Source organism: Bombus terrestris, chromosome 7 (genome assembly GCF_910591885.1).
Source record: "Bombus terrestris chromosome 7, iyBomTerr1.2, whole genome shotgun sequence".
NCBI classification, from domain to species: Eukaryota; Metazoa; Arthropoda; class Insecta; order Hymenoptera; family Apidae; genus Bombus; species Bombus terrestris.
This window is the reverse complement of record NC_063275.1, coordinates 4,077,612-4,091,597: the sequence shown is the minus strand read 5'-3', so window position 1 is coordinate 4,091,597 and position 13,986 is coordinate 4,077,612. Positions and strand designations below refer to the sequence as shown.

The window sequence follows — 13,986 nt, the reverse complement described above, 5'->3', positions numbered from 1 at the left end:
TAATACTCCTCTGGAAATGGTTTGATGGCATGCATCGTAATAAGAGACATTTATAATATTTCAGTAAATTATTATGGACACGTGTAGATAAATTTACGGCGAAAAATTTGGGACGCTCTTTACTTTTTAGGATAAACAACGTTTTTCATACATTTTTCTGAAAAATGATAATATCATAGTGATAACGTTGAATTGTAAATATAATTAATTACAGCTTCAATACCATAAAATAACTATATTATGAACAAATTATTTATTTAATAAAGAAAGTCATTATTTTTGTTGAAGTCTTTACAGGTTTTCAACTATTGAATAAGAGTATAAACAAATTGAATGTATACAAAAGTTCGGAAATTCTTCGAGCTTGACTTTCCCCTCGTAAACGAAATCTGCTTTGTCTCTGAGAAATTTCTAGAGAAATTATCCTTCGTTAGTTGTCCCTTTTACCAACTTTAGCAAGTGATTAACAAGTTCAAAGTTGTATAAAATCAAAGCATTTCTAATTAAACCCGGCGTATGATTAAGTACTAATTAAAAGAACAATTAACCTTTTTACTGTACTATTGCATAATTATAATGTTGTGTCTCAACAACTTATCATCTAATTAAATCACAGATGTATTTGCGTTGCTTAAAATTTTATTTCATCTTCAGTGTATTATATTTTCTTAGAAAATTTGTTTCCAATTTTACCGCGTTATACCTTCTTTCTTATAGAATTTTATTATAATTTTATTTACATATTTTATTATATTCTATCACTATTTTATTACATTTTCTATAAAACGTCAGAGAAGAAGTGTCTCTATTATGACTAATAATTAATAAGGAAGAAATCTTCCCACAGCCCCAAAAAAGTTGTATTTCTAGAATGAAAGAACTCTTTAATTAATCAATTTAAAATAGTAACTATTTCTAAATTTTGCCTGAAATAATTGCTATAAATAAAACGTTAAAAATTGAGAGCAAGAAATTTAATAAGAAAAGAAGAAAATTTTGCATGTTACGAAGCAGTTGATTATTTATTCAACGCAAAATAATATAATAATATAATTGTACAAAAGAACCCAAGATAGACATTTTCAACCGAAGCCACTTGTAATTAAATCGAAGTAAAATACCATATGTAACCAGGCATATGTAAACCGTAAATTCATAAATCTATGGTTAATCGTTTAGTAAAAGAAATAAAGTCGAAGGAAATGTGCGACAACGAAAAATTCAAGGGGAAGAGAAGACGAATGACAGGAGGCAATGTCGAGATATCGATGGTACTTTCCAGCAGCCGTGCCCCATATATCCGGCAGGTCAAGTAGAAAATGCCGGTCCCCCGAAGACAATATGGCACAGTATAGTTATAGCCAAAGCTGAACACAGCTCGTTTCGTAACGAGTATCGCCTCGCCTTGTTGTTTCCATATTTGTCCGATGTTATTAATACCATTAACGAACTCGACATTCCTTTCTTTCACTTTCCTTATTTTCTTCTTCTTCGTTTTCCGATTCAGTTCTCTCTCTTCTTCTAATAAATCCATTCAATTGGTAACCAGCAGCGGTTACGTCACGGCTATTTTATTAATTTGCATGCTACGTTTTCTTGGCTGCGACTTAACAGCCTCTGAAAGGGAAACGGCCGTTTCTCTGCTTACAATAACGAAACGTTTCTCTATACTACGGTTTTCACGAAAGTTTCGGGTAGGAAGGAATAGGGCACAGGTCTGGCTGAAACGGCTGAAGGGAACACGCTGAAAATTGTTCGCAGCGTGCGAACAGTTTCGTTGCGCTTTAACTTCGCCTGGTTTACGATATTCGCTGACAGTTCTAACGGTTTTCGTACTCGTTCCACAGTTATTAAGCAAAATTTAATTGTTGTCTCGTTGACTCTGTTTAACCAGAATCTCGCTTGCTTTTATGGGATGAAAAATAGATCGGAGTTTCTTATTTTCATTTGGAAAATAGGATAGTTGGTTATTAATGGACCGGTTGATATTCGTATAACGATGTAGTATTGTGTAAATTTGTACAATAGGAATATGCATAACACAGGATATATTATGTAAATATAGTCCATACGAGACTCTAATTTATAGGTTTTGTTCAATGAATTCTGTATAATGCAAACCTTCTTTATATTCCATGGTGTTCCATTCTATATAACATTTACGTTACACAGATTATTGTATCTTACATATGTTACAGGAAACGAAACGTATAATAACATAAAAACGTCGAATTACGAAGGATCCATAAAAACGCATAACACGTTTAGAGACATAACACGAACAACAGAAATAATTTAACAATTTGAACGATGATAAAACAGAGTCGAAGAAAAATACATGTAAACATGAAGTTTATGATATAAAGAGCGTTCTTTCCTATTTCCTAAAAATGAAATGAATTACCTCTTTGAGTTGTTGGAAGAGGGAAACGCTTCGAAACATAAAGAAAGTAACACATGTCACCCTAAGAACCGTGACGTCTAAGAACTTTTAAGTCTACACTGACCCGAATCTCGTTATCTATTTTAGACGTGCGTATAATCGAAACCGATATCCTCGAGTCTTTGCAACTTTTAAATTTATCCTCATTCTTCATTTTTCTTTCTTTTTTCACTTGCTCCTCACAGCCAAAACAAAACTAAAAGAGAACGGGCAGGATGAGCATAAAATCGCGTTTTACGAGCCAGATGATCTTTATCTCGAGTTTTTAATACTTCTAAACCGAAACGAAAGCGATAATCGATGACAGTCTAATGATCCTAATCCGAAACCGACGATTTTATTTACGCGGCGTAACGACGCGCGACGCGGCTCTAGCCAAAATTTACGATTGGTTAAAGTTAAATCGGAGAGTCGCGTGATTCTTTTAGCTTGCCGGCAGAAAAAGTGTCTTTACCTGTGAAATATTTCATACACAAAAATGGGATATTATATACGGGATAGCGTAAGGAACAACAGGTATTTTAAGAAAGATATTAGATTAGACGAATGAGAAATATTTATAGTTAGAATTTGATGTTGCACCCCTTGATTGTGCTATTACATATTTGGCAATGGTAACAATTTAGCATTAGATCACTCAATTTTAGGATGTTTCGTTTAATTTTATTTTATCATCCATCTATACCACCGATCAAAAAACTAATAAGATTGACAATTTTTTAAATTGTCCTATAGCTTTTTAAATTACTATCCACCAATTCTTACTATCGTTCTGACATTATATTTACGTATACAAATGGCAATATCGTACGAGAATCAAACGTATAATAATATATCATTGGTGCAGGAAGCGTATAGCTAGAACAAGTGTGTAGTATCTCTGAAAACTAAGATCGACAATTTTTTAAATTGTCGTACAATTTGTTTACTGAGATGTATGTGATTTTGTGTACTACATCGGATCAGCCGCGCAGTAGTGATAGACATATACGTGTGTGAGTACGTGCGTGCGCAGCGTCTCGTAGAACAAAAGAATGTGTTCCGCACGCATGGTAACGGTAAGATTAGAAGAGTGCCGAAACACGTGAAATGGTATCTATGAACATCTTGTAAATCACATGTTAAATAAATACAAAACTATTTTATTATCATCTCTACATGTAATAAAAGTATTCCTACATATTTATTTCGGCGATTACGATCCATAATTCTCCACATTGTTAAATTATAATCCAATAATTCTTATTATCGTTCTGACATTTACGTATACAAATGCCAATACCATACGAATATCAAACGTATAATAATATATTGTTGGTACAGTATCTACAGCGAACGTACAGCTACAACAGGTGTACAGTATCTCTGAAAACTAATAAGATCGAAAATTGTTTAAATTGTCGTACAATTTGTTTACTGAGACGTATGTAAGTTTGTCTGCTACACCGGATCAGCCGCGCAGTAGTTATACACATATACGTGTGTGAATATGTTGAGTATGTATGTGAGTATGTGCGTGCGCAGCGTCTCGTAGAACAAAAGAATGTGACTGTTCCGCACGCATGGTAAAAGTGAGACTAGAAGAATGTCGAAACACGTGAAATGGGTATCTATGAACATCTTGTAAATCACATGTTAAATAAATACAAAACTATTTTATTATCATCCCTACATGTAATGAAAGTATTCCTACATATTTATTTCGGCGATTACGATCCACAATTCTCAACATTGTTAAATTATAATCCAACAATTCTTACTATCGTTCTGATATTATATCTACGTATACAAATGCCAATATCATACGAGTATCAAACGTATAATAATATATTATTGGTACAGTATCCACAGCAAACGAAAACGATTAATCTTTCAACATTGAATCGTCGTATATAATACAATTATTAACGTTTATTCTGTATTAAAGATTGAAACACGAACATATGAATTTTTCATATAATTCTTGTATTTGATAGAAATGTAGGCTACCCTAATATAAAGAGGAAGTTTTTTTTTAAATTATTTGTTCTGAATCCGTCGTTAATTTCAAAGGATTAAAGCGATACTATCTTACTGCGTGTAGCTTGGTGGAGGAATCGGTTGAAAGTTTTTGAGTTAACAGGGTGTTGGAGACGAGCTGTAGTTGGGAATTACTCTTCCGATCTAAGACGCGCAGCTGTTGCGTTTCCCTAGGTGCTGTCGTTCGATGGACAAGCAGGCTGACGACATAATAGCGATGCCTCGATTCTCCGCGAAGTTGCTCGTAAAAGAAACAAACAGCAGATGCCACTAACAAGGTGCGAAACGTTTGGAGAGAAATAAACGAGGAAATGTAATAAGCAACCGTGGCGTGTCGTTTTATTACACGATATGTACGATATATCGATCGGTTCACCCTTTCGACTTTCTTTTATTCTTAACATAGCGTGCGTCCCGTGAGACGTTGTTATACTTTTATTGATACGCTGTTCTTAATGTGGATTTTTTAAATTTATTTTTCAAACAAAATTGCTGCACAAGAATATTAAAAAACTGGGAAGTATTGGGTTGGCAACTAAGTTATTGCGGATTTTGTCATTAGGTGGTATTGACAAAATCCGCAATCGCTTGGTTGCCAACTCAATAGAAAAAGGAGAATTAGGGGAAGAGGAGAGAAGCAAGCGTGCGAAGAAGATAAATAAAAGTAACGATACGATTATTAAGTTTTCCCACAAATATAGAAAACATCATACTTTGTACGTTTTTCACACGAGCGGTCTGCTTTGTAACGTAAATAATAATAATTGTCATAACAAACTTCTTAATATCGACGATATTTCTATTAACGTTATCTATGCATTTTTATTATTTATTAATAAATCTCTACCAACGCTGTTTCTACACTTTTATTAATTTCAATAAATTTCCATTATTTTTAATAAATTCAGCTCTGAAGAGATTTTACTTAGTCTTTTATCTAGTTTATTTAGATTTCATTGAGTTTCCGCCAAAAATTTAAAGAAAAAAGAACAGCAGGTAACGATGACTTCACAACTTTCAGACTTGCGTGGAATTTTTTCTCGTCGCGTGTGGAACGCTGTGAATACTGTGTTGCATTTCGTTAAGGCCAGTGACGTCGAATTCCGTGAGGGGGCGCGAAATAAAATACGATCTCCGAGCTTTTACGGCTTTCCTCGCGTGCAACTGGAACGGAAAGCTTCGATGGGAGTCTCCCAGTGATTTCTCGCTGGTAAATCGAGATGTTGGCAGGCCAGCTAGTGGTTTTAGTTCACACGAGGCGAATAAAGTTCCTTTGACGAGATTCTCGAGTGGGGAACTGCTACATTTTACACAAGTTGCCGTAGCAAACGATTTCAAGGGATTCCGATAAACGACCAACTTCCCAACTGCTTCGAGGAAATTGTTGCTGGATCACATTCCCGCCCATGACAAACGAATCTCTGTTTTTTAACCGGCATGATAGGCCAGTCTATGGGCGAGATCTGTAAACTGTCGTAGAAATGGAGAAAGTTAAATCCGATAACAATCGAGAAATTTACGAAGTGCCGTAGAAATCGAGAAATGAAAGGAAAACAGAGTTACAGAATCGCGCAGTGATGGGTTCTATCAGGCAATCGAGAAAGTTCTGTCGTTTATGACAAAAAAGGATGATGCAGAAGTCGTAAAAGAAACTCTCTTGATTACCTAACAAATTTGACAAGTTTTAAGTAGAAAGGATCCACGCGAATAAATATAAATATAAAATAGAATTTGATCTCTCAGGAAAAAACTGCACTTTCCAAGGAGCATCATATTGAAACTCGAATTAATAATAAAAGATTCGGAGAGCAAGCTTGGAGGTCGGAAGAAACGTTGACGAAGTACTGTACGCTTTAAAAGGTTGGAAGAAAGTTGAAGTCATTTAAATCATGCAGAATGTTGGAATATTGTGGCGCTAGCTGGCCAACGTTCGAGAAGAGACGCGCTAAGAATTCCGGGGAAAATACTCGAAGGCCGAGGGGATGGAAAGCAACTTAACGTAAACCGTACGCGGCTCATAAAACCCAGACACCTAAACGCTCTTCCCCCAGCGAAAAATCCCCAAATGCAACCCCTCGACTCTCGGTAACCGCATACAGAACCTTTGAACCTCCACACTTCTTGATTCCATCAACATGCCTATTTTCTGCACTCGTTCGATCGCAACGAAAAATGCTTTATCGTGATACAGAAAAAAAAAGAACAGAAGTATAATATCGTGTTCTGAGGACGATTTTCGGGATAGCTGCCATTACCATAAATTCTGCGAGCTGTTAAGCATTTTCAAACGAACAACAAAAGGAAGATATTACTCGGATATTGTGGATAAGAAACAATTACGTATATATAATACGACAAAGTTATGTTAAATAGTAGAATTTGTTGTTTTTATGAATTATATGAATTTATCAGGCGACTATTTAATTTGTTAATTGGGTCATTCTCTGATTAGGAATTTCGCTAATTTTGAGATTGAATATTAATACAGAAGAATATTAATACGACAAAGTTATGTTAAATAATAGAATTTGTTGTTTTTATGAATTATATGAATTTATCAGGCGACCATTTAATTTGTTAATTGGGTCATTCTCTGATTAGGAATTTCGCTAATTTTGAAATTGAATATTAATACAGAAGAACTAGTTTTAGTTCTTAATGCAATATAATACAAATATATTGCGCTTTTAATAGAAGTGCAAGAATGTATCGAATAATAGAGGTTTATAATCAATGAATAATAATCAGCGAATAATAAGTCATATGGGTAATAAATTACGTACAAATATTTTTCCAGATAATGTACGTATTCATAAAGATTTGAATTTACGGATTTGCATTTATTCTGATTAACCGCATAACATCATAGTGTTTTATCACATAATCGATAACGCAACTTACAAGATGGAACAAAGTGTGTAGTAGGAACGAGAGAATAATTCAGAACGTATAAAGTGAGAGCAAAGTCATAGGGCTGGTTATTTTCAGAAGGCAGAATCGTTGATTAATTCCACTCGGAGTGGCGACGAACTGTGATCGTCGACTGTTTTCGTGGCAGAGAATTTAATAAGAAGAATGGAAATGAAAGGAATACTGTAAAAATGTCGGTTAACGGTCTATTAAATCTTTTCGTGTACGAGTGCATTTTTTCTTTTTTTTTTTTTTTTTTTGGTAGAGTTAAGATGAAGGGAGAACAGATGGATGAGAATAAAAAGTTACGGGGATAATGCAATCCGGGAGCATTTATTAGATTTCGTGTTCTCTGGGGCAAGTTTGCTGAAAGAGGAAATGAATACAGCTGGTAGAAAGACTGGCCAAGATGTATGGAGAATAAAATGCACCATGTTTTAAAATGTGATAGGATTAATGAGCCATAAACAAATAATAAATGCTACATTCTCTATGAAACAAGAGAAGATTAAAAAGGAACGAACAGATTTCTGCTTTTACCGAGAACAGATTGGTATAAATAGCAAATAGTTAGAAAAGAAATGAAAAAGAAAGTAAAGGAAAATTATCCACAGTCAATAAACAGATTATATTTTTGTCTGTGATAGAGGAACAGAAGAAGAACAAATGAAGAAAGTTACGTAATAGCAAATAATAATATAGTTCACAAGTGATACCATTCATTGCAGTCGTTGCTTCGCTTCTGTTACAAAAGCTGACGAAGGATTCCTTGCTATTGTTAACGCATACGATTCTTTTCTGGAACAATAAATACCGTTTCGATTGTATCATTGGTTGGAAATTGTAAACTGACTTTGATTCTGAAACTAAAATAGTGAACTGATTTTAATTGGAAATCCTAATTGATCATTGTTAATGTAATAAACGATTCTTTCTATCTTAACTTGAAATAGCAAGTAGCTATGATATTTCAAGGTAAATATCAAGGCCAAATCTGTATTCTTCTGTAAATAGCAGAAGTTCCTGAGACATCTAGTTTTTAGTCTTATTCCTGTTCAAGCAGCTTTCAGTTTTGACAGAATGAAGAAATTAAATTACTCCGACTGCGAGAGTATTTTAAGAACTTTTAAAGGATGAGCTTACGTAGGATAAATCGATTCTCCTGTGTCATTTTTAAGAACAATGTTTCAACAACGATAATTCTCATACTTTTAGTCCTTATTATATTCTATTATGTTTTTTACGTCTTTCGTACCATATTATTATTTAACGATATTCTTCGCGAATAAAAACTCGACAAATGCACGTGAAATTTCTATTAAATGTCTTTCTCTCCACAAAGTGGTTTGATGAAATGTAAAATTATATTTCGTGTAGAATTTACATAATAAAAATTTCAGAACAAAGAACAGAACAGAGGAAGCTAAAATTAATAATAGCAAAGAAGAATGAAATTATATATTTTTTTTATTAATTATATACTATATTATATACTTTATATATAATTAAATAAATATATTTAAGAAATTGGAAAATTGTTCCATAACATTGTCAGCTGAAATTTCACCTAGAAATTTCAAATTAACCAGCCTTATGTGTATAAATAAGATACAATGAGAGTTCACCATCTACGGGCGTAAAAAATAGACAACACTCGCGTTTGACAATGTAAAAACTTGGAATATCAAACATAGAGCGGAAAAGGTATAGCCTATGAAATTTTATTCTGAAACGAAAGAACGTCTCTCTGTCACAACATTATCTAATTAACTTGCGCGACATTACAACTAATGACAATGAACACTCGCTTTATTTCTACGTTTGTTACTGCTGTTATCCTCTCATTTTGCCACTTTGCTGCAGTCTGTATGCTTCTCCTCTTGATGTTTAAAAATCTGCTAGTGAAACAACGATAGTGAAAATTTCGTAAAGGAACAGTACGAAAGGAAACGTTAAAAGACAGCAGAATTAGAATTTTAGAAGCTGAAAGCAAATTGGTGAGGTGTTAAAATTTTGGTAACTTACAAATTCAGGAAATAAATATTTCAGAGATTTAGAAATAAATCAAATTTTTTGGATAAGAATTTAGAATTCTCACTCACTTTAAATAAACTTTAACATTTAATGGATATTTTTATAAAATCATACTCGGAAAATACGCCATAAAAGCTGTTGAAAGCACGGACTCGACGCTTGAAGAAAATTATGTGATTGATAAGTTCAAAATGTAGACTCAAAATGCGAACAACTGATCGCTTGTTGGAACATAAATTAAAAGAAACTGCTGTGTTGCACTTAACAGGATGTTAACGAATAAGAATGATACTTCCTCTTAAACGAATCAATGTTTTCAATTATATATCATAGATATGGTACATTACGTTTAACTCTCTGACATTATAATTATAAACTTTTGAATGTATCAAATGTCAAAACTCGGATAAATAAATGCAACTATTGTGCGTTAATTAATTCTATTATATCTTAATTGTTCCTTACCTAAAATTCTACTTTCCCTTCATCTTTTCTCTTTTATATCATAAAACATAATGATATAAAATATCTTGGAAACATTCGAATTGTACGAAATAATAAAATATTTGAATTGTTTCGTACTAAACTATCCGATTTATTAAACCTAAAATTAGTCGTTCCAGCTTGATAACCGTTAATTTCCAACATAACAGAAATGTCTTCGTTGTAGAAATTCTTTTTACAGGATCACGTAATTATTTCCATGGATGTTGCAAAATAAGGTTTCGAAATTATTTTCCAATAAATTCATCGATATAACGTAATGTTGAACGATGAAACGAGATTCGAGATCAAAGGTATTGGGTATTTCATAAAGCGGCGAATTCATCGTGAAATCGATGAATACGTCATTCTGTATCAGCACAAACGGAATATTTAGGAAAGAAAAGCAACCCCTGAAATTAATACCCTTAGTACCGCATACGTGGCAGGAAAGTCCAAGCAGTCAAGCGTTACCATTATGATTTACTATTCAGGTCTAATCTAGCGAAAAATCATTCGACCTTGCAAGAACCTAGCGACTGTTCAATAAATATGGTAATTTTGACAAATGAAAAATATAGGAGCGAAATATACAAATGGTATTTTCTACGCTTTTATTATTTCCAAAGAAACATTTTTTTTATCAGGTTCTATATAATATGATCCCTAAAAATTTCACTTACAAACAACCTAATAATCATAGTGCGGATTTTTACGTATTTCTAGGAAATTCGAAAATGTGAAATTGCATAGAATGCACATAGTATGAAAAACTATATAAAATATCCAAAGTATAGTGCTTTGTATAACACTCGATACGTAACGATGTTCTATTACGAGGTTCTACGTTTTAAATTATATTCTCAAAAACATGAGTTCGTATAAAAATCAGCAGTCTGTTTAATAATAATAATCCAGGAAACAAGAAGGAGAAGGGCTAACATAATCTCGAAAGCTCTTCCAATTTCACGCAAAGTCATTCCGAATAAACGTACAACCTCGCGTAACAGTTAAATGAGGTGAAAAGTGGAAACATGGTGTTACGCGGCTTCTCCGCAACATCATTCGCGTTCTTGCGTTTTCAAGTTAACTAGGTGCGAAGTGTGTTTCATGTTCAAAACGAATCGTGTTAGCGGAACGCTCAGCCCTGCAACCGAATGTTGCTTTTATCCAGAGTATACAGTCATTTTGGTAACTGTCTGGCAGAATTCTTACGAATAAATGAAAAGTGTCTGACCTCGTTTTCTATACGCTTTTTACAGGAATAGTAACATATGATACGGCCGTATGTCCCTGGTAAACACTCGCTGAAACTGCAGATAAGGAAACTTATTATCCCAGTTTGGTAGTTTTAACTACACGCGAATTGATTTAAAACTGGTGTTCCCGAAATGTCTACTTGCTAAGACAGACAGTAAAAATCTCTCAGTAGGAAAGTTACTAAAATTCATAGTGTGTCAACTATAAACTTTCTATTGCCCGTCGCTGCGTGCAATGAAATTATGCATTTCTAAAAAACTGACTAGACTGCGGATTTTTATGCAAATTTCTATCCTTACGAACAGGACTAAAAGGATAGAATTTAAATGAAGATTTCTTTCGTTTATCAAGCGTTATAAAGAGTACTCTACCTTTATATATTTTGGATATTTTATATATTTATATTTTATATATTTTATATATTTTCTCAATTACTTAGTTGCCCAACCAATATATACAATCTGTCATGTTGCGACGAATAAACTTATGGAAGAAAGTCATCTATTTCATGGGAATTGAACATTAATCGTATGCTTATGTAACGAAATTAAGAAATTATTAAAAAGTGAAGCTGCTCGTCTTGAGCGAGGTTCGTATTATAATCGTGTACTTCATATTCGTAGTCTGTGACTGATTATACAGTTATTCATCGATTAATCTAGAAAATAGTTTCTTAAGAAATGACATATTCACGTGGATATATAAAAATAGGAGTGAGAAGTTTGTATGGTTTCATAGTTGAGATGATGTATACATTCATCGATAATTATCAATTCCTCCTTGTCTTAAGACGTGTCACAATACCACGCAACTCTCGCACTTTGTCATCAATAATGATGATTTCAAACGGTTACACTATCTTGGCTAGTATCCAACGAAACGACGGTAAATTGACAGTGTCAGAATTGAATTAAGGATAGCATAGATTTTCTCATCCATGGCCGAATGAAATACGAATTCGACCCGGATGGTTAATTAATGGGGATTCGTGGCAAATTAATTGCTTAACAAACGGCCGTTTCCTCGATCGCTGTTGGCCATTCGCGCGATTTTCCGCCGGTATACAAACCGATAATCAACGCCGTGAATCTAAAATCGATTTACCTCGACAATTCACTGGAACGGTTCGATTGCCCGCGGATATCAAACTACCAATGTATCACAAAATTGCATTAGTCCCTGATAATTATTTCGGAAAGATTTTCTCTATCGTTACTTGCAAGTCATTGAATACTTTTAACACTAGATGCGAAACAAGCGGATGAACGTAACATAAATTTCTAACTACATTTGTAGATTTGTTAAGATCTATTAATATCTAGGAATTTATATTATCGTAGATCTGCAGAGATATTTATGTTGTAGGAATTTAATTCCTCTGTACCTGTCAACATTTATTACGATCTAGTATGATTCATATTACAAAGGAGGTTACATCATTATATCTAAACTGCCATCTTATTTCCTCTTATATTATACGTATTATTATTCCACATACTACTGCTACTGCTATTTTAATTTATAATATGTCTATCTAATTCCATTGTAAAATTTTTACATAGTGACCCATAGATGGTTGTACTTTACTATAGTATACAAAAACTGCTTCTAAAAACTGCACGGTCCTCTCCAGTTTCGCGCAAAAAAATAATCTGCGTATAAAAATCGACTGTACGATGAAAAGAAAAGAATCATCCATTCGTTCGACTAATTTCATCGAAAAAAAAGAACAATACCAACGATTAAACATGCACGACAGTTGATTCAAGCATTTCAACCGATCGATATCGTCGATTTCGGTAGAGGGAGAATGTCAAAAATAACAAAAAACAAAAATCAGAAAAAAAACATTTCGTTGCTTGTTTTTTACGAACGTTCGACCGTTTGCACACGTGTGCGAGAATCATATGTGCATCGCGGCGTGTAATAATAGTTTACGTGCAATGTATGGTAGTATGGATCGGCTTGACTTACACATGTGTTCGCCAAGCAGCCAGATTTCAGGTCCAGAATTCACCTCGACAAGAACGGTCGGTGTACAGATCAAAAGAACGCAAAGGTCGGCCACGCTAAGGTTTACCAGAAAGATGTTCGTGCTGTTCCGCATGTCTTTACCCCGAAACACCACGATCGGTACCTGAAACGAATAAAAAAGTCATGTTTCTGATATTCGATCACGAGAGCAACTCGACGTATGGAGAGGGTGTAGGATATGAAGGGATGGAAAAAGATCGAGTAAGATATAACGTAGTAAGATGTTTCTAAATCACCTGGTAGTTAAATGTTAGAGATAATTGAGTAATACAAATTTAATATTTAAGTAGTAAAAGTAAAAGCAACAAATTTCTGAAAATTATTCGACGGTAATAAGATTCGGTTCAAACTGAAATTAAGACCGCGATATGGATATAAGCGAATATTGTAAAATAACTTCCGCGCATACTGTTCCGTTGCCTTATTTCAATTCTTATACATTATTGGAAAATGATGATGACGAACGATAGGTAAAATTGAACGGCGGAACTTACCATGAGATTCCCTATTATGCCGAGAACCATCACCACGATACAGGCGATCATGGACGTCGTGCGGATGTAAGCCGGTAACATGTAAAGATCAGTGGTATTTTCAGTCTTGATCACTGAAACGTTACAATTCGTTTCGTATTAAATCGATTATGTTCTCTATCGAGATTTATTAAATAATAAATAACGAATAAATAATACACTTGCTCTTGGAACTGTAAAAATATATCTATATTTTAATTTATTCGATCAAATATTTAAATTCATATTATTGTACAAATGATAAAATTTATGCTTCAATTTTCTTTATAT

General features: G+C 33.7%; 1 protein-coding gene across 5 annotated transcripts in view; it reads right to left on the bottom strand.

Annotated features, from left to right (window-relative positions):
* LOC100643200 (growth hormone secretagogue receptor type 1) overlaps nucleotides 1-13,986 on the bottom strand; it is a 63,268-nt gene that overhangs the window by 36,022 nt on the left and 13,260 nt on the right. For all 5 annotated transcript variants that reach the window (XM_048407539.1, XM_048407537.1, XM_048407536.1 and 2 more), the window contains 2 exons: nucleotides 13,678-13,790; nucleotides 13,124-13,286 (listed from right to left, as the gene is read on the bottom strand). In XM_048407539.1, coding sequence (XP_048263496.1) covers nucleotides 13,124-13,286; nucleotides 13,678-13,758 — 244 coding nt within the window. In that variant the 5' untranslated portion in view covers nucleotides 13,759-13,790. The remainder of the gene's footprint in view (nucleotides 1-13,123; nucleotides 13,287-13,677; nucleotides 13,791-13,986) is intronic.